General features: G+C 41.9%; 1 protein-coding gene across 6 annotated transcripts in view; it reads left to right on the top strand.

Annotated features, from left to right (window-relative positions):
* Positions 1-21,426, top strand: part of Atp8a1 (ATPase phospholipid transporting 8A1) — a 227,487-nt gene that overhangs the window by 109,198 nt on the left and 96,863 nt on the right. For all 6 annotated transcript variants that reach the window (XM_052199340.1, XM_052199341.1, XM_052199338.1 and 3 more), the window contains 4 exons: positions 205-254; positions 5,608-5,677; positions 12,571-12,655; positions 14,711-14,850. In XM_052199340.1, the coding sequence (XP_052055300.1) occupies positions 205-254; positions 5,608-5,677; positions 12,571-12,655; positions 14,711-14,850 (345 nt within the window). The remainder of the gene's footprint in view (positions 1-204; positions 255-5,607; positions 5,678-12,570; positions 12,656-14,710; positions 14,851-21,426) is intronic.

The following is a 21,426-nucleotide window of genomic DNA, read 5'->3' on the forward strand; positions in this document are numbered from 1 at the left end:
AGTCTGGCTTCTGTGACACTTGGAATTCTTCTCAACCCTCCCCTACCCTTCCCTTTGTTCACTAAGCTGAAAGCATAGTGAATTCTCTTCCATAGTTCAGAAAGGGTGAGGGGAAACTGTTCGTGTTGACATTTTCCAATAGATTGTATGACCTGTGATTATTTCTAAGAATCCTAACATATTTCCAATTCTTTTATTCTGCAGCTGGGGCAGGAAGAAAGATATGAATTGCTCAATGTCCTAGAGTTCACCAGGTAAAGGCACTTGCTCTGTAATTCATGGTGAGGGAAACTACACTTTCATCCAGTATCGGTTTTTCCTATACATAGCTGGAATCTATGCTCTACTTGTATTTGTGTGTTTAAGCAAGATAAGATCTTCCATGCAGTTTATGTGTCCTGTCTGTAGATAAGTCATACACAGGTTTCTTCAGAGTGCAATACTACATGACTTCTGCTGGCAACTCAAGAAGTCTCTTTGAAGTGTAACTACCTGAGTCACAGAGAATTGGCCAAAAGTCCTGTGGCTGGTCTGTTAGCCAGATTTCTGATATGGTAACAAAGCCTGAGATGATCACCTTCTGAAGATGACTTTATCTTGACACACTTTGGAGGTTACACTCCATGATCAATGAACCTTGCTATTTTGGACTCCTTGAGGGACGGACACAGGAATGAGCAAATCAGGGTATTCCAAGATTGCATTCAAATCGTGAGACACTTCAGAACTTCAAAAGAGAGAACAAGAAAATGGACTCTGGTTTCACAGCCCCCTTAAGGTTATGTCCAGTGACCTAACCTTTTAAAGGTTCCAACCTCCTAATAGAACCTCGTTGGGGTCAATCCTCCTTGGGCCTTTGGGAGAAGATTTCAGCTCCAAACTCTAGCATCTGGAGACCCCAAAAACAGATATACTGAGAGGCAACGAGATTTGTGTGGGATGTGATCAATAAGAGTTGACAAGACTCCATTGTAATTGTAGTTTCCTTCTGATCACTTGTCTTTGAGAGGGAGCCAGAAACAGAGTAAGTGTCCAATCCACCCCCATCTTAAAGAGAAAGGATGCTGTCTGTGTTCGTTTCCTCCTCAATATGACAAGATGCCTACTGGGAGCAACACACAGAAAGAGAGCTTTGTTATGGCTCATGTTTTAAAGGGAGCCGTCAGACAGGGTGCCCGGAGCTCCATCTGTGGTGCCAAGAGCTTGTGACATGTCCAGGAACCAGGAGAGGGCCAACCCATAAGCATGGAGGCCTCTCCTCCAGGAAACCCTTTCACCCTAGTAGACCTCATCTCCTAAATTTCTCACAACTTCTTAAACAGCTCTGCCAAAGGCCCAAGTATCAACTATAGGAGCCTGCAGGAGACATTTTTATATTCTTGCTATGACAGAATATAGCCCTCGGTTATATCACTTCTACTCTAGACTTTTATTATGCATTGTTGCCTGGCCAACCTATGTTCTTTAGACTAATGGGTCTTATTACTATGAGGTCTTTAAAGATTGTATGTTGCCTCTGAAAGGACACTTCAAAAATTAAAGGCTCATGAGAAAGCAATGCTTTGAGGAAAATAAATGCCTAACTGTTTTCTTGAGCTTTCTTGTGCCAATAAGAAAATTGGCACACTGCCTGGGAGACACAGTTCCTTTTGTATGCTAACTTCCATTGCTGTCTTGATCTTGAATGACCATATAGCCAAATAACAGGGTCTGTCCAGATATTTGACATTTTACCTTTGTTATGTGTTCCGAACTGCTCAGGAAGGCATAGGAAGCTGAGTTTATTTCCCAGGACAGAGCATAGCTCCTCTCTGTCTCCATGATAAAGGGTCTTTCCCAGCCCTGTTTGTTATAGGTGATGTAGGGAGCATGTAAATTAGCACATAGGCATGTTTTTTGGACACTCTATGCTTATGGAAAGTGTCATGGGAAGAAATAAATCAGAAGTAGGACTTTCAGGTCTTTGATTCTGTAGTGAGGGTGGGTTTAAGAATGGGAAGAGGAATGAATACCATCCTTTAAATAGTCTCCACGAATGTGAGTTTCCATCAGGATAATGGTGGTGAAATTGAAGAGAAGTCAATGAGTTTTTAAACACCTATTTGAGGGAGGTCAGTGGAACTTTGCTATAGATCGGAGGGGTGGGGTAGGAACAAAGAGAAGGAAGGGGGAGTCTGGGATCTTAGCATGAACATCTGGGTATGTGGAAACTCACTGGACATAGATGGCAGACATGGGGATAGGAGCAGATGTGGCCAATGAAATATTTGGAAACACTATGTTTCAGATGTCTGTGAGGCATACAAATGGAAGTATCCAGTAGGGAATTAGATATAAGAACCTGAAACATGAAACCAAAACTATGACTGAAATACTCATTTGGTAGTCAGGGGTCTACCAATGATTAAAGATTAAAAGTCAATAGGATCTTCTGAAGATAAAATATAGATCAAGGGGAAAGTAGAGGGCTGATGGCTAAGCCACAAATAATTCTAACTATTAAGTATTGATTACAGGCTAAAAATTAGCCAAATAGGATGCCATAGGAAGCAAGCCAAATAGGATGCCATAGGCCTGTAACCCTAGCTACTTTGGAGAAGAAGCAAGATGATCACAAGTTCAAGGCTTCCCTAGGCTACAGACTAAGTTTAAGGCCATCTCGGGCCACTTACTAACAACTTGCCTTGAAATAAGAAATGGATTTTAGGGTAAAGGTCAGTGAAAAAGTGTTTGGCTAGCATGAGCAACTATTGCAAGAGATTTGGAAGGCGGGGCATCTTTAAAATAAAGTTTTTGTTGTTAAAGACACACAGGACAAACGTAGACTGATATAAAACCCAGAGCTGAAAGGAATCTAAAGAGCGCTTAGTTATCTGTTCAGAAGCACTGCCAATTTAGTGCTTCTAAGGTGAGGGGAAATTTGAAAAACTTCTGTGCAGTTGTCATTGGAATGGTGGGAAGATGGGAGTGGAAGGGAGAAGAGTGGTCTATGGAGAGACGTAGTTCACCTAGAGTTGAGTTATAGCGTTAAAACAACCATGTGGTTTACAGGGAGGGTGCCTGGCTAGGAGAGGGATTATATGGGAGACACCAGAAAATTCTTGTGGATAAACATAATCTGTATATCAGGGGAAAGGGACAGACTTGTAGGAGAGTTGTGGGACTTTGGAACAGAGCGGCTAAGAAAGTAAGGCAAGTGAGAACAACTGTCATAAGCAAGGATGGTGTCTTAGGGTCCCCATTGCTGTGATGAGACACCATGACTGAGGCAACTCTTATAAAGGAAAATATTCCTCTGGGGCTGGCTTACAGTTCAGAGTTCAGTCTGTTACCTTTATGGCAGGAAGCACAGCAGCACACAGGCAGACATGCTGCTGAAAAGGTAGCTGAGAGTTCTATATCTTGATCTGCAGGCAGCAGGAGACTGTGCTGCACTGGGCACAGCTTGAGCATAGGAGACCCCAAAGTCCACATCCACAATTATACATTCCCTCTACCAAGGCCACATCAATTCCAACAAGGCCATACCTCCTAATGCTGTCACTCTCTATGGGCCAAGTATTCAAACACATGAGTGGACGTGCGGAGCATTCTTATTCAAACCACCACATTCGACTCCCTGACCCCCATAGGCTTGTAGCCATACCATGATGCAGAACTGTAGTCGACCCAACTTCAAAAGTCCCCGTAGTCTATAACAGTCTCAAACTTGTTTAAACATTCGAAGTGTCTTCTGAGACTGATACAATCAATCTCTTAACTATAATGCCCTGTAAGAGCAAAATAAAAAGCAGATCACATACTTCATATAATGGTACAGAACATAGCATTATCATCCCAAACAGAGGGAAGGAAGCCCAGTGAGGACATACTGGACCAAAGTAAGATGCAGAACCAGCTGAGGAAACGCCAGCTGCTGCATCTCTGTGTCTGATGTCAAAGTGCTATTCAGATCTCCAACTCCTTTCAGCCTCGTTGGCTGCAACACACTGCTTTGCTTTGCTTCCACACTGTTAGCAGCTCCACTTGTCAGATATCCCACACCTCTGGCATCTCCAAAGTCTTGGGGTCTCCAAGACAATCCAGGCTTTCCCGTCATAGCTTCACAGTGGCCCCACTGGACCTCCACGAAGGGACACCCTTCGTGATACATTCCTGGCTTCAACAGCTTTCCTTAGTCATGGGGGAGAGTCCATAACCCTTTCATCTACCCTTGAGTCGAAAGCCAGAACCATATGGCCAGAGATGCCAAGTTCTGCAGCTTGCTGGGGCTAGAACATGGCCGCCTGTTTGATTACATCTTCACCAGCTTTCTGTTTTTTGTAATTTCCTTCACTGCCAAAAGCCTGGGCTCTGATAAAAGCAGAAACATTTCTCCCTTGTGTCAAGAAAACAGGATGGAAGAGGGAGCTCCTATAGCCAGATATTTAGGCTGGAAAGTGTAAGGGAAGGATTCTAGGTGAGTCGGAAATGTAGAGTCTAGAGCAAGAAGGAAGTGTGCAGGACTTGGAGAGTGACAGTGGCTACTGAGGCCTTGCAGGGTTGAGGGAGGCGGCTTCACAAGAGTGAAATGTATGGGAGGGGGTGTCAGTGTGCAGCACCTCTGCTTTGTACTTCCGTATTATTCATCTCTGACTGGGGGACTTTTCTCTGCAATGGCCATTTTACTCTGATGGATCTCAGAAGAGTGTTCCTACCTTTAGCTATCTTGCCAGGGGAATTAAATTGATGAGTCTGGGACCATTAAATCAGAACTGGGCTAAGAACAGCATGAATCAAGAAGAACTGAGTTAACATGTATACGAGAGACACATTTGCTTTATTGGTAGAGTACAGTATTTCCACTCTGTCTGAGGCTTCACTTCTTCATAGCAACCCATGCTCTAAAAATATCTAATGAAAAATTCTAGAAGCAAACAATATCTAAGTCTCTAATAACTTTTATTAAGGTATATCATTGTAATTGTTCTTTTAGTAGCTGTTGTTAAATGCTTACTATGTCCAACAAATTAAACATTGTTATAGGTAGATATGTACAAGAAAATGTATTATTGGACTGATACTATCCCCAGTCTTTGGCATCTGCTGGGGTCTGTACCCATCTCGATAAGAAGACTGACCCAATCATTAAAAACAATTACAAATGCTTATATTCTTTCTTAAAGTAATAGCATTTGCTTTCATCTGTAATTATTTATTTAAAATTATCATTTTTGTTTTTAATGTTTAAAATGTAACTCATTTACATTAATAACTTTTATTAATAACTATTATTTAAGATAATAACTCAAAAACTTTTCAAATAGTAACCTATTAAGCACAATGCTACTCTAGAGGGTATTAACTCTGTCAGGTGTCTTGGGAACTGTTTTGTTTATTCATTTAGGACAGTAGATGATTCTCTGGTGATTTAAAAAAAAAATGTAACTTTCCAAGGCACCCAGTTATACACTCAGAAGATAATTTGTCTATATGGAAGAATATGGCTCATAATTTGGTCAGATTATTTTTTCACTGCAAGCATCAAAATAATGTAAAGCACATCAAAAACACGTCTGTGCAGAGCTGCAAAATGATGACCCATTACGGAAAATCTCTTTATTTCAGCGCTAGGAAAAGGATGTCAGTGGTGGTTCGCACTCCATCCGGGAAGTTACGGCTTTACTGCAAAGGAGCTGTAAGTTTTTACTTTTGCCTTTTATAGTTTTGATTTATGATGGTTTATAATGTACGTGTTAGGCATCCTGCTATGGAAATGTAACACAGATGTTTTACATGAAGCTGACGACATCCACTTTTGTTGGTGTTTTATAGTGAGAGCTTTCAGCCTCTGCTGGTGAAATGTGGAATTCCTTCTGGGTAAATCTGATGCATTGAAAAAGTCTGGCATAGGGTACTTTTGTAATTCAATTTTTAATACATGATATTTGAGGTTTGTGTTCTATTAGCTATGTTAGCAGATGACTAAACACAGAAAATATTTTTAAATGCTATTAGAATATAATGATACACTCCAATTTTAATCTACTTGCCTAAAGACCGTAGAAGTGGAGAGAGGGTTAACTCACAATTATTGGTGTAATTTCTCATTTGGTATGGCTTGTTTGTCTTGCCTTAAATATTACAGGATTGCTGATTGTTGGTTAGCTTCAGTATGTGAGTAGATTATATTGGCAGAAATAGTATTGTGTATTCCAACTGAATTTTCCTATTTAAAACATGTTTACACTTATTGGAAAATCAACCAGAGCCATTCCTTTTGCTAAGATCAGTCAGGATTTTCCTCCTGAAGTGCCCTTTGCCTAGTAAACCCTTTGCACATTTCAGCTTGGAATGTCACAGTTTTAAATGGACTCAATAACTGTGCTCTGTCCCATGGAAACTGGGAAGCTAAACTTAAGAAAGCCAACCCTTTTGTTTAAATTCCTGAGAAAGTTAAATTCCTTGGTTTCAAAGCCTTGAAACATAGTTTTTGAATGCTACAGGTTTTTAAAGCACTTTGGTAGAATTATTTCATGATGCCCCTGAATTTGGTTATATAGTTTCTTTGGGTTTTGTTTTCCCATTGATGGGGACATCTAACAAGTATTTATCTTGAGTGTTTTATCACCAGGCTTTGAGCTGGATTTTTAGAGATGTGAAGATAAGATCTAAGTCCTCTCAAGAGCTTAAGTCTAGCCAGGGAAGAACATGAAAAGGTGATTAGGTTGTGGTGCTAAATCATGTGGTACAGATCTCCCATGTTCCTATGGCAACAAGCATAGTAAGAGAATAAAAAGAAACTAAGATCTCCCCATTCCATGGTTGGCATGTGTCTGATTTGCCACACCCAAATCACACCCTTCATTTTTAAAGAAGTTTGAACAGTCTACTGCTAAACTTTTATTTGAGGAATTAAAGCAACAGAAATTTATTTTAAAAAAGTTGGATCTTTATTTTTATTCAGAGATTATTTGTACATATTAACTTCCGTGTTGTATTGTTTCCCCCTCTGAAATAGGATTAAGTAGTAAAAATGACATAAACATGAAAACAGCAAGGAATGTCTGAGAACTGTAGTTTATAGTTTGATGTGGAATAGCTAAACTTGGACCAGGCAGAAGGCTTTGCATGACTTGGCCTTGGGTGATGGGTTAGGTTTGGTTTTTCTCCATCCCTGCTCTCAAGAGCATGTATTTCTTCCCCGATATTGGGGAAGATGATTTGAGGGCTGCAAACAGAGGCAGGCAGAGGTTCCAATTGAACTTTATCAACAATTTCAGGTCAGAGCTGATGGGGATGAATGTAGACAGGCACAGGGAAGACCAGGGAGGAAGATTTAGGACTTGGTAATTGATGTTTGCAGGTGCTGAGGGAAAGGATTATCTGGGATCATTTGGGGATTTCTACTTGGCTTGCTGAGTGGACTAACACCAGTTATCAAGATAGAGAGCTGGGGGCTACACAGGGGCTATCAGGTGCAGAAATCTGGATTTCCCAAGAAAAGAAATTGGAGTACATTTATCTGGGAAAAAAAATGACTCAAGTGTTTAAGAGTACTTGCTCCTCTTCCAGAGAGCATGAATTTGGTTCCTAGTACCCACTCGGATCCAGAGGAGCCATTTCCTCATTTGGCCTCAGGGGTGCCTGAACCATGTGGTATACATTCACACAGATGCCCCAGAAAAAGACCAGCTCTTCTCTCTACATTCCTCGATTGCGTGTAGTTCTTCGTCTATGGGTGGGACCCCATGAGATTTCCACCCTTCCATGTTTAGCTTCCCTATCATTTCTAGGAGACACAATCTCACAACAGACTTCCTGGTCCTCTGGCTCTTAACAGTCTCTTTACCCACCTCTTCCATGATATCCCCTGAGCCCTAGGTACAAGTGTTGTGTTGCAGATGTATCTGCGAGGGCTAGACTCCCCATGATCTGTTGATTTCTGCATTATGACCAGTTGTAGTTTTCTGTAGTGGCCTCTGTTTGCTACAAAGAGAAGCCTCTCGAATGTGAGGTGAGAACTACACTTAACTGTTCATGTAAGGCCAAGTTTTGGAATGTAGTCAGGAACTGTAGCAGTACCAGGTCCTCCTCCAGGATCCAGACCACCACTAGTGCCAGGGAGTTGGCTAGGTTTCTAATATCAGGCATGCTTTCCCTCCTACTGGGCTGGCCTTAACATCTAATTAGAGAACTCAGGTGCAAGCCAGCTCCCCTACTCTGAGGCCAAGACCAAAGTGCTGAGCTTCCTAATCATGCAAAGGGGCTGAGGAAAGCTCATGCCAACCCCTGATCAGGCTGTAAAACTGTGAGGTTGGCATACATTCAGGAAAAATCCAGAGCTAGAGGTAAATGTGGAAATCTCACACCAGAGGAGCCAGTGAACACCACAACCAGAGAACCATGGATTCACTACCAATTAGACCGTTGGCAGAGACCACTCTCCCTCAGGATGTTTGGGAGCTCAGCATGGTAAATAAAGAAGTTCAAACTACTTTCATTCGAAAAGAAATTGGGAAGGGTATCTAGTTTACATGAAAGATGAATTCGAAGTCTTAAGCAATTTTTAAAATTAGTAAATGGAGTAAATTCTAGATTCAACACAGTTGAGGAGAGACTAAAGTTAGTAAATTAGAAAACAGTACTGAAAATTCCATGTAAAATACAGTATAAAGAAATAGTGTCTTAAGAGTTTCTGTAAGGAAGATACCTTGTTTTGCTAATTTTAAATTTAAAAATGGAAGCATATACAGTTTATAATGTATTTCTACAATAGTAACCAATTAAAAAGTACCATTTACTCAAATAAAACTTTAGTTCATTCAAGAATTTTACTCTAAACCACAAAAGACTTGAGAAACTTGACTAGCACACTTGATCCTACAGGAACCTTAAATGACTAAAGTATACTGTGAAGAGACACCATGACGAAGGCAACTCTTAGAAAGCATTTAGTTGAGGGCTTGCTTACAGTTGCGGAGGTTACATGCCCCTGGGTCAGGAGCATGGAAGCACACAGGCAAGTGAGAGCTACAGGAACCTTAAGTAATTAAAAAGTTCAAAGTAGGTGTCTCTTAAAATTCTATGCTATATCCAAAATAAATCATATCTGAAGTTAGCTGTTTTTAGTAGTTCTCCCTATCAGAGGCCAAGTTCAGTTTATTCTGAGTGAAGGCTATCACAGAAAATGTTTGTGTTTATTTAAATATGAGCATGTCATGGGCTGGTGAGATAGCCCAGTGGATGAGGGTACTTGCCCAAAACCTGCCAACCTGAATAATCCCTGAGATCTGTGTGGTAGAAGATCCTATAAGTTCTGTGGTCTCCACACACTCAGCTGGCACAATGATTACATCATTTCTCCCTTCTCTATCCTCCTTCCAGATGCCAGATACCTCTTCTTGCCCTCTTTCAAATTCATGGCCTTTTATCATTAATTGCTGATCCATGCATATGTATATATTCATATATATTCCTAACTATAACCTTCTCAGTCTGTGTCATGTTACTTGAATGTACTTAGTCACTGTTCTATTGCTATGAAAAGACACCATGAGGCAATTCTTAGAAAGCATTTAGTTGGGAGCTTGTTTACAGCTGTGGAGGTTGCATGCTCCTGGGTGGGAGGGAGCATGGAAGCATGCATGCAGGTCCTGGAGCAGCAACTAAGAGCTACATTCTGATCCTTGGGCAGAAAGCAAGAGCAAGCCTGGGCCTATTGTAGACTTTTGAAACCTCCAAGCCCACTCCCAGTGATGCATTTTCTACATCAAGGCCACACACCTCCTAATCCTTCTAATCCTTTCAAACAGTTCTACTCCATGGTAACTAAGCATTCAACTATATGAGCCTATGGGGCCATTCTTATTCAAACCACTACAGTGTGTTTTTAGGGCTGGCCTTTTGGTACTGAATAACCAATTGGTGTGATCTCCCCTGAGGAAGACTATTTCTTCCACCACCAGCATTCCTTAGACCTCAACTAAATGCAAATAGTCTATATATATATATATATATATATATATATATATATATATATATATATATATATATAGGGTGGGGCTGGAAAAATATCTCAATAGGTAAAAAGTTTGACCTGCAAGCATGAGGGCCTAAAATTTGATCCTCAGAACCCATGTGAAAGTAACAACTAAATAGCGTGAGCTTGTAATCACAGAAGAGGTAGAGGCGAGAGGATCTTTTAGAGTTGTTAAATAGTTGGTGTAGCCAACAGGCAAGCCTTCACAGCCCAGTGAGAGACCCTGTTTCACAAAAATAAGATTGAATCTTCTAAAGAATGACACTGGAGGTTGACCAGTAGCCTCTACATGACTATGTGAGCATATCTGCACACACACACACACACACGTGTAAAAAAATACATTTTTAAACATAAAGCTGAATTTGAGTTTTAGTCTAAAACCCAGTAAGAGCCAGAGGTGGTACCTCATGCCTAGATTCTCAGTGCTAGGGAGGTAGAAACAGGAGAATCAGAGCTCAAGATTTTCCTCAGAGGTACATATTAAGTTAAAGCTTGCCTGAACTACATGAAGCCCTGTCTCCATAAACTAAAACATAAAATAGTATAGAAAAAAAGAAAACAAGAGGAAAACAAAAAGGTTCACCCCTCCCCCCCAAAAAAAGGTTAACTATAGGTTTCACTTCCCCAAAGCCCTGGTCCCATCCATGATTAACAAGCATTTGGCTGCCCCATGCTCTCCCCAAGAATATCCAGTCAGTGTGATTTTCCACCCTTTCCTTCCTGAAGGCCAGGATACAAGATAACCAAACTCCTAAGGCTTTGTCCATAAATTCAGAGTCCGACCTGATGGCATGCCCCTCTTCTAGTATCAATGAAAGAATTCTTTCTCACTCCTGAAAATGTGGCAGACTCTTGATGTAGCCCTCTAAATAAAGGAGGCCTTTGTGTCACCAAACGTATCTCTTAAGTATTTTTTTTTCCACAGACAAGCATGGCCAACCACTTGTGACAGTCATTTGAAAACACACATTTACTACAGAAGGCCACATTTCCTCCCTTCGCCTCCTCAATACCACAGAGAATGTAGACAATTAATTGACCCTCTTAAGCACCAGTATGTTTAGATTTACTGCAGAACCGAACGTCCCGTCCCTCCTCCTCCTTACTACCACTTCTGTTTTTCAAGGTTGTAAAGATTTTTCTTCCTCTGAAAATGGCCTCTGTTAACCTCATGGAAATTGTCATGAACATAAAAAGAAAGAAAGAAAGAAAGAAAGAAAGAAAGAAAGAAAGAAAGAAAGAAAGAAAGAAAGAAAGAAAGAAAGAAAGAAAGAAAGAAAGAAAGAACTCCAAAGTTACTCCTTCCCCTCCCGGGAAGGAGCCATGACTGCAAACTGTCATTCCCTTCTCTGTTTTCCTTCCCATCCCACCACTGAAAAATGAAAAGAAATTCATAATTGGGCTTGGGATATTCCATCTGCTCTGAGGTCACTTGGTTGTGTTTCTCTCAAGGGCTCTAAATCATATCCCATTAGTCAGCTTCCACCTCTCAGCCCTGAGACGAGAAACCCCACAGTGGCTACCACCACTGAGAGAGTAATGGCAGGTAAATGATTTATTTTTTCCTGGTCTAATAAAAAGTCATGAAGGCTGAATACTAAAGTTCTTTGAGACGTTAAACCAAAGCCAGAGAATAACTAAAGGAACAATAAGCAATTTATAAAGGAGGAAGGAGCAGAGAAATAGAAACAGTGCATGAAACTAAAGCCAACGGGACTTTAAAATAGGTGCGGGATTGGGGGAGGGGATAGGATCAAAACACGCTGCGTGGAAATATCAAAGAAATAATATTGTTTTCAATCCGGGAATTTTAGTTTGCAAATTAAGTCAACCAAGTCTTAAAGCTAGAGACATGTGCTATTTGAGGCAGCTCTGGGCATTTGCCTCAAGTTTATTCCTCTGATAGTACAGACATCCAAAGTTGCTCCTGTCTCTGGAAGGCTCTAAAGCTGGATAAATTTTATGCACATCCTGTAACCACTGAGACTCTAGCTCAAGTGGGATCTGCACAGGACAGACTCTTTGTCAGGCTGGCATTTCCCAACATTCCCTGTGTTCTAGACCATTCTCCCCTAAATAGAATTCACAAAATTCTATAAAACCTTCGGGGATAGTGCTCTGTCTATTACACAGCCATCCTCCTGCCTCCAGTATAAATGTCGGCCACCAGGCCCAGTTCCTTTTCTGTTTTATTCAGCCAATTCTAGATGACTTACAATTTTTACTGAAATATAAACATGTGAAAAGCACTACCATACTACTTGTGGAATTATCACAAGAAAAACTGTGATATTCTCTGCAGACCCAACCTTACAGGCCAGGCCCCATTTTCTGACTGTGGTTGATGCATGGATGCAAACCCCACAGGTCCAGCTGTCTTCTTTCATGTGTTTGGGGAATCATTGTTACTCATAGACAAAAAGAGTTCTGTGCTTAAAAGGAAACACTGGGAGATTTTGATAGAGTAACCAACAATGTTTCTGGTCTCAATCTTATTAAATTCAGGATGCTTAATTAATCCACCAAACCTTCTGCTTTCTTTCCAGGACACAGTAATTTATGAACGACTTGCAGAGACTTCAAAGTACAAAGAAATCACCCTAAAACACTTGGAACAATTCGCTACAGAAGGTGAGCATGATATGGAAACAGAACAGGAATGAACCACAAAGAAATCACAGACCTTTGATATTTTGCAGTGTAATTGACAGTTTTACTCCATTGGTTATGATGATAGCTTAGATATTCCTATGCTTAGATATCCACACCTTTTTTTCTTAAAAATATAAATAAATAAAACAAAACAAACAAAAACTTTAAAATGCTGAGAGACAAGAGACCTTGTCCGCCTTTGAAGGAGTCAGGCCTTTAAATCTATGGCACATTTTAGAATGGAAATCGCCGAATGCTTTACCTTGCATCTCATGGAATTCCTTAAGGAAAATAAAAGAACTGAGCTTTTGTGATCTGGATAACAAAAAAGAAATGAATACATATATGATTACATAAAAAGTTATGCTATTATAACATTATTATTATTAAGCCCTACCACATGCCAGTGTCTGTCTTAGGCGTTGGAGTCTGTGGTAAATAAAATCAGCCCTGTAGCTGGCCTCCTGAAATACATGATGACGTATGGGGCAAGCCATACAGAGCCTAGGGAGCTGCTCTGGTTAGTATGAGTGGGAGTGGAGGTCATTAAACTTCCAGGCCCGTTACCTGCAGAATGTGTAGAATCTTAGCCGCTGCCCTTGACTGCAGTGTTCTAATCACCAATCTCCATTTCACTCCTGTTTCTGCTAGGCTGACCCTGCCCATGTCCTTCTTTCCCCATAATCAAGGCTTTGAAGGATAGGATTGTTTTCTAAAGACATGGATGGATGGGTGGGTGGGTGGGTGGGTGGATGGATGGATGGATGGATGGGTGGATGGGTGGATGGGTGGGTGGGTGGATAGATGGATGGATGGGTGGATGGGTGGGTGGATGGATGGATGGATGGATGGATGGATGGATGGATGGATGGGTGGATGGGTGGGTGGGTGGATGTATGTATGTATATATGTATGTATGTATGTATGTATGTATGGATGGATGGATGGATGGATGGATGAATGGGTGGGTGGATGGGTGGGTGGGTGGATTTATGTATGTATATATGTATGGATGGATGGATGGATGGGTGGATGGGTGGGTGGATGGGTGGGTGGGTGGATGGATGGATGGATGGATGGATGGATGGATGGATGGATGGGTGGGTGGGTGGGTGGATGGATGGATGGATGGATGGATGGATGGGTGGGTGGATGGATGGATGGATGGATGGATGGATGGATGGATGGATGGATGGATATAAGGTCATGATGTTCTCCAAGTTCCCAAGAATGCAAGAGTTCAGAAGTCTACATATCCTCTGGCCCCATGCATGAGGTTTATCCTGCCCTTCTTACAGGCGGTGCAGGTTTGGAAGGAGGTCTTGGAGGCTGAACTCCTCCACTCTGGTAACAGTATTACACAGGTTCTAGTTCCTCCATTTCAATTGGCTTGACACCCCCGCCCCCTATCTATCCCATTCTTCTTGACCTCAGGCTGAAGGATACGTCTGCTCCATTGCAAATAAGCTTCCAGCCAGTTTCCAAAAGAAAACTGTGCTGTCATACAGTGCCTCAGATTAAGTTCAGCAGAGCGACCCGGTCGTCAGTAGCTCTGCTCCGCTCCTTTCTCAGGAGGTAGAGCTGTCTTGCAGCCAGTGAAGGGGTGCTGAGGAAAGGGGGGTGAAATGGATAGCCTGTGCAGGGGGTGCAGAGACCCCATGTCTGTCGCAGGAAGTGGATGATGACCCAGAAGTGAGATGATCAAAGGGTGCGAGCCACACTCCAGGTTTGGGACTTCATCCTGGGGAACAGCTGGGAGATCTCAAACACGAACAGCTTGCAGAGATGAAGCTTTTAGAAAAGTTACCCTAGATGTAGATGAAGGCTTAAAGGGGCTGGGAGCCATGAGCAAGGTACAAAATTTTGAAAGCCAGGAGCGTGTCCTAGACATTTGCGATGGAGGTTTTGGCACAGCTAAATGGACACATGAGCAAACCGTCTGAATTCAGTGAGACTGCTCAGAACTGGGTTTTGGTAAATAATGGGAGCATCGGGTGAGTGGCTGAAATCTCCTGGGTGTGCTGCCTTTTACAGGGCTGAGGACTTTGTGTTTTGCTGTGGCTGAGATCTCTGAGAGCGACTTCGAGGAGTGGCGGACCGTCTACCAGCGAGCGTCCACATCGGTGCAGAACAGGCTGCTGAAACTGGAGGAGAGCTACGAGCTGATCGAAAAGGTGTGTGGGGCGTGGTTGTCTTTAGAAAAAGTGGTTCCACAAGTGTCCAGTCTTTGCTTCGGGTCCAGCAGAGTCAAAAACAGCATATATAAAGGGATAGTTGTCTAGGGGCTTGCTGCGTTCCTGTCCTGTCATGGACCAGGAAAGACAGAAGGTGGAGCTCTAGAGAGAGGTAACGAAACAGTTTAATGCCTTCAGGATGGGAGGGTCCTGAGGCTGGAGTTCTCTAAAGGGGTGCTGGCTCAGGTATGTGACAGGATTCCCAGGTCCCTCCTTTCCTCTTACTGGCCCGCATGTCTTCAGGTTCTTCTCACAATGCTTTCTGGGAACAAGAAATTGCCAACCTAGGGAGAGAAGTTTCACTTTTCCTGTCTACCTGTGTCCCTCTATCTCTTCTTCATCTATTTGATGACAAGCCTTACTATCGAGTCTCAAGATCAATTAATTAATAAATCTTAATATGATCTAAAATTTTTCTGAAAGGGCCCAAGGACTAGCTGTTATTTTATGTAGATCTTTGCTGTTTTGCATCGTGATCTTCGCTGTTTTGCATCGTGAGTAGGTTCTGAAAACAAGAAGTCTCCCCTGTCAGTGTATTCCCTTGGTTCTACATCACTGAAGACTTGGGTCAGGTACATACACAGGCAGTCACTTACTTAAACACATGGGGATGTCTTCACAGAGGCAAATGTGCACACATAGGCACATACATATGCAGACATACACATGATGTGTCTGTTTATAATTATTATGTTTATGTAATATGAAATAATATAGCTTTATGAATTTGTAACAAACCATAATACAACAGTCAATGACCTGGCCCTTTCCCTGCACTCATTTGGGCTATAACTACTTACTATGTTGCTTTATGATTTCCACCAAATGCTTTCATTTTACAGTTAAACAAATAAAGCCTGTTTGGGCTGACAGTGGTAGATATCCTGTGATTGATGTTGCATCTGTAGTGAGAATTCTTGTCTCCTTAATTAACGACAACGAACACTTTATGTAGTCCTTACTGTGTGCCTAGTGGTACAGTGGTATTTTGTCTATTGACATGTTTCGTCCTTTTGAGGAACTGATTACCCCTACTTACAAATGAGGATACCCAGGTGACAGAGATGCTAAGACACTAGACCAAGATCACAGAGCTCAAAAAAAGGATTACCCAACTCCTGTGCTCTGATGTATCTGAGGGCCCTCACTTTAAAGTCTGCCCAGTTACCTGATTCCCGCAGCCTTCCCTGGGTGCAGCCTGAGATCAAGGGAGCCAGAAGTGCTGCTGCCCTGGATCTCATCTGCAGGTGGTAAGACTGATCTTTTCCCTCTCTCTGTCATAAAACTAGGCACTTCCTGTGTTGGAAGGCAAATAGGACTAAGACCTCCCAGGACTAGTTCCCCTTCACCCACATCCACCCACTTCCCTCCCCACACCCTCCCCTTCATGGGACACTAGGGAACTTCTTATTCTAGCTGCAGGTGGTTTTTCTCAGACACATGTAAATGCTACATGTAACTCAAGATATGCTCATATCTCTGTAAAACCCTGTAATCAGTTTAAGGGTGGTAGCTTGTTTCTTACATAACTTAAGGAATATCATATGTGCCTTATACTTACATATTATTTACAAGGAAGATGTCTGTGATTTAAAAACTTTTAACTGGGATACACATTCAACCATTTTCCAGCAGATGGCGATCATGAGTTGCATTAAAATTTAAGTTTTCTGGGGAACTTGATGTTTTTCCCTTAAATAGTATTCAGATACAGAAACCTCCTTTGGACTGTCTCTTAAAGGAATGAAAAGGGGAATTTAGAGCTAAGTGATTTTTAGCATTTGTGGTAACCAGCATGTTGAGAAATCTGTGATGTAGAACTAGGGAGACAGAGTCCCTTCCTCAGCCTGCCTGTTCCAATTAAGAACAAAGCTTTGTATGCGTTCCTACTCCAAACTTAGGGCTCTCCTCTCAGCATTCATTTAACTAGCAGTCACTCAGTGATTAAGGTGTACTAGATCACAGGGTTGCTAAGCAAATAAGAGCGACTCCCTGGGGCCTCTAGCCACCACCGTGGTCTGCACAATTCCCTAGGTGAGGAACTCCGAGGAAGGTCTGAAGGAAGCTTTGGAGATAACTCCACAAAAAAAAAAAAATTCTTTAAAGCCAGTTAGAGAACAGTAGTATTGCGGGACTAGGCAGAGTTCTTTGAGGACCGTGGGGCTTTAGTGTATGAGAGTCTGAGCAGGATGGCTCTGCTGTTGGTCTGAGGTTCCCCTCTGTTCAAATCAGCTGAGTTGGCGTTCAGAAGCTGTGGTTACTGCGCTTACAAACAGCTCAGTGAAACACCAAAGAGACCACTAGTTCCAGAGGTGTTTCACCTGGCTGTAAATTTAGCCGTCACAACCTCAGTTCATCTGCATTGCCTTCTTTGTCTGAGACACACTGACTGTGCAATCTGTTCTTTATGACTTTGGGATCCATTAGCATGTAGACAGTACTATTGGACCGAGTGTGGACTATGGCTAGTTTCTAAACTCTCTGAGAGCAGTTTTTGCTTTTCCTTTTATTTTTTTAGAGCAGAGTCCATTTTCCAAACAAAACATTGGTAAATTGCAAGATAGGTGGTTGAGGAAAGCTAAGCGGCTCCAGTTAGCGTGAAGGGTAGAGAGGCGCCCCTCCAGCTCTGTCCTCTCCCTCCGCCTCGCCTCATGGTGGTCCATGAGGAGCCTCTCAGGACTCTGGGCACCACTGAGTGCAATATGGAAACTGTATTATGTTACCTCTGTGTGTGGGTGTTTTAGGAATGTGCTTTATAAAAGGATCAGAGCATCACTACCATGTAAGATACTTCTGAGTATATTAGAACGAGCCGGCCAAGATGCCAGGGACACAGGAATCACATTACATCGAAAGCATTCTAAAGTAGAGAGAGTTGGAGAGCTTCTCCTAAAAAACCATATTTTTAACATCTGACAGGGTAAGTGAAATTTTTATAGTATAATTAAAGTTGTGGTTATAAACTCTCATATCCCTCTACTATTTGTCCAAACTAGAGACTTGGTTTTTAAATTTGAGTTAAACTCCCTCTTCCTTTGGGAGTTATAACTCCTACATAAGCTTGAAACTATGTGGCCAGTGGTGACACATACCTTTAATCCCAGCACTCAAGAGGCAGAAGAAGGGGAGCGACTGTTTGAAGCCAAACTTCTCTACGTAGATAGTTCCAGGCTAGCTGGTGCCACATAGTGAGACCCTCTCTCAAAAGGATGAATGGGTGGATGGATGGATGGATGGATGGATGGATAGGTGGGTGGATAGATGGGTGGGTGGGTGGGTGAATGGATAGGTAGGTAGGTGGATGGATAGATGGATGATAGATTGATCCAAATCAGCCACATCCAAGAGAATACTGACATTTGTCCTTTAAAGTGACACTGTTCCTTTTCTTCCAAGGCATCCATGTCTTAGAATTCACTGGCTTTGCACTCCGGGGCCATACCACAGGGAACAGAATGTGGGAGGCTTAAAAATGTTCCAGATGCTGTCCTCGATGTGGACAGTTATCGTTAGAGAAGATTTGGGATTTAACGTTGATGCTGTCTGGGTGCCAGCATTTGCATTCCTATCATAGACTCTTAAGAATGATAAAAAAAAATTCTATCGCTAGAGTAGATTCCTAGTACTTTGTTACTGAATATGAGGTGACCGACGATGTTTACTACTAGGAAAGGCCAGGTTCCTCAGCCATTAGAAGGGGGAGAGGACTTAGATGGGGAGGGCTGGCATCCTGACAGGCCCCCCCCCACCGCAGTCTTGACCCACTTTGTGGTCTACAGCCCCTCCTCTTTTCTCCATCACCACCCAAGAAAGTTTACAGTTGTCTCACTCTGCAGATGACAAACTCGCCCTGTTTTGTTGTCCTTTCGCCTCTTCCTTCAGGAGGACAGGCGCTATATTCAGACATTCAGACTCGACACTTCACCTTACGAAGCCACTTCAGGTGTGCTCTGTTTTGAAATAAACAGGCTATTAAAAAAAAACTTAAGTTTTTGATCCATTTAATTATATGCACTCAGAAAGGATTAAAAGTAATAATAATCAGAAGGTTTTGAAGTTCCAGTGGTGATTGTCTCCATGAAGTTTCTCGTCTGCTTATTGTAATCTGCCCTTTTAATTGTATTCTAACATTTCTAAGGCATGTAAATTACTTCTGCCTCACCCTCATATGATAGTGCTGTATTCCTTTGAAATGAACAGAGCACGGGCCTCTGGTTTAACTTTCACATAATTAAATTAAATCAGAGGTTGAAATTTGTGTGTTTTCATAGTAGCTACAGGGTTTTTTTTAATATTTATATTCATGTTGTTTCAATAGGAAAAAATTACATCTTTAGTGCTGCTGCTAAATGCAGATGCCTGCTCATGCGAAGGCAGGTTATATCCTCAAGAGCTGGGGAAGCAAGCCGGGCAAGACCCAGCGTCTGTGCAGACTAAGCACGGAGAGACACAGTATTTCCCCGGTGACAAAAGTTTTATCTTTTGTTTCAAGTTTTGGCTTGGGAAATAATGTTTTTCAAAGTGACCATTTTTGTTTTCATATGTTGACATTTTTTTTAAAAAACACAGTTCTGAGCCAGAAGGTCATTTATGAGCTGGGGAGTGAAGTCAGAATGCTTTGTAACTTAGCCGGGCCGTGGTGGCAGCACACACCTTTGATCTCAGCACTTGGAAGGCAGAGGCAGGCAGATTTCTGAATTTGAGGCCAGCCTGGTCTGTAGAGTGAATTCCAGGACAGCCAGGGCTACACAGAGAAACCCTGTCTCCAAGAAAAAAACAAAACAAACCAGAATGCTGTAACTTTGGTAGCATCTCGCCCGTTCTGCATTTTGTGATTAGCGGGAATCATCCACTAGACAGAGGCTTCCTGCAAGCGGTGACCGTTTTCATCACATTTCTCACTCTGTCCCCGGTGTCTGACTGTCTGGCCTGTGTTAACCACTCAGTAAATATTTGATGAATACGTGAATTATTCAGTTAAGTAAATTATTCAGAAACTAGAGCCTCGTAGGTGTTTTCCTAAGGAGAGCCTACCCTTCAGTTGTAGTTTTGTGAGTGCTGGCCTGGGTATCCAAGGTGGCACCACTAACAATCAATTTAAGAATGTGTTAGAAAAAGAGGAGGTAATTTTTATGTCATTCATTCTTTAGAAATTTAGAACCATTCATTTTTTTTAAATGTTCTTCCCATGTTATTTATATATAAATAAAAGGAGAAGATGCTTGAAAAAACTCAACGGCAAATATGTTGAACTCTATGTATAACCATCTCTAAAACACAGTGATGGGAGAAGATCAAAAACTTCTGCTTTCCTTTAGTGCTTGGAGAGGCACAGCACACACACACACAAATACACATATACACATACACACACATACACACACACACAAATACACATACACACACATACACACAAATACACATACACACATACACACACATACACACAACATATACACATATACACATACATACACACACACAAATACACAAACATACACACACACAAATACACACACATACACATACACAAATACATACACACACATACACACAAATACATACACACACATACACACAAATACACATACACACACATATACAAATACACATACACACAACATACACACATACACACACATAAATACACAAACATACACACATACACACAAATACACATACACACACAAATACACACACACATACACACACATATACATACATACACATACACACACAGTGTAACTCTAAACAGGGATAGAGCCCTGGACACTGAGGCAAGGTATTAAAGTAGGATATTAAAGTCATGATCTTTTTATTTTTCCTTTTATCTCCTTTATTTTCCCCCAACATCTCGTTGATATTTTGAGGATGTTTATAGAGTGCCTCCATGTGATACAATGTAGACCAACCATAGCATCCATGTGGCTGAGTCCAGCAGCCTTGTGCCCCTTGCAGCATGTGGCAAGAAGTGACTTAAGAGTTTCCTAGAAAAATACTGAACTTAATAGGAAACAGGACTTTCCTTGAACGCTGATGGCTGCCGGGTTCATGGAGACTTTGGAATCACAGTGGAATGCCTCCTCAGATAAAACCACCACGTCTATTCTTAGTAGCTGCAAATGCCACTTTCGTTTGTACTAAAAGCTAGCCGAATGCTTACATGGTGAACTAGGGACTATATGGTCGAGAAGCCCAGCAGTTTCCTGGTTTGCTCTTTGCTTGAGAACATTTGTAGCTTGTCAGCTCATCTGCAAATCAGTCCCGCCCCTTTCTGCACAGTGCCTCAGCTTCAAGTCTTCTGCTCTTTGCCTGATTTGGCTTTTTTTTTTTCCTCAGTGTCAAGAATCAAACACTAGGCCTCACATATGCGAGTCAGGCAACAGCACCACTAACCTCAACTCCCGGATACCCTGAGTATTTTGTTCAGAGATCCCTAAAGTAAATGTATGAGATGGTCCATTAGGATGGTCAGAAAACTGGTAGACCTTCTGATTGTTCATCTCTTCCTTTTTT

The sequence above is a fragment of the Apodemus sylvaticus genome, chromosome 11 (assembly GCF_947179515.1).
Source record: "Apodemus sylvaticus chromosome 11, mApoSyl1.1, whole genome shotgun sequence".
Classification (NCBI taxonomy): Eukaryota; Metazoa; Chordata; class Mammalia; order Rodentia; family Muridae; genus Apodemus; species Apodemus sylvaticus.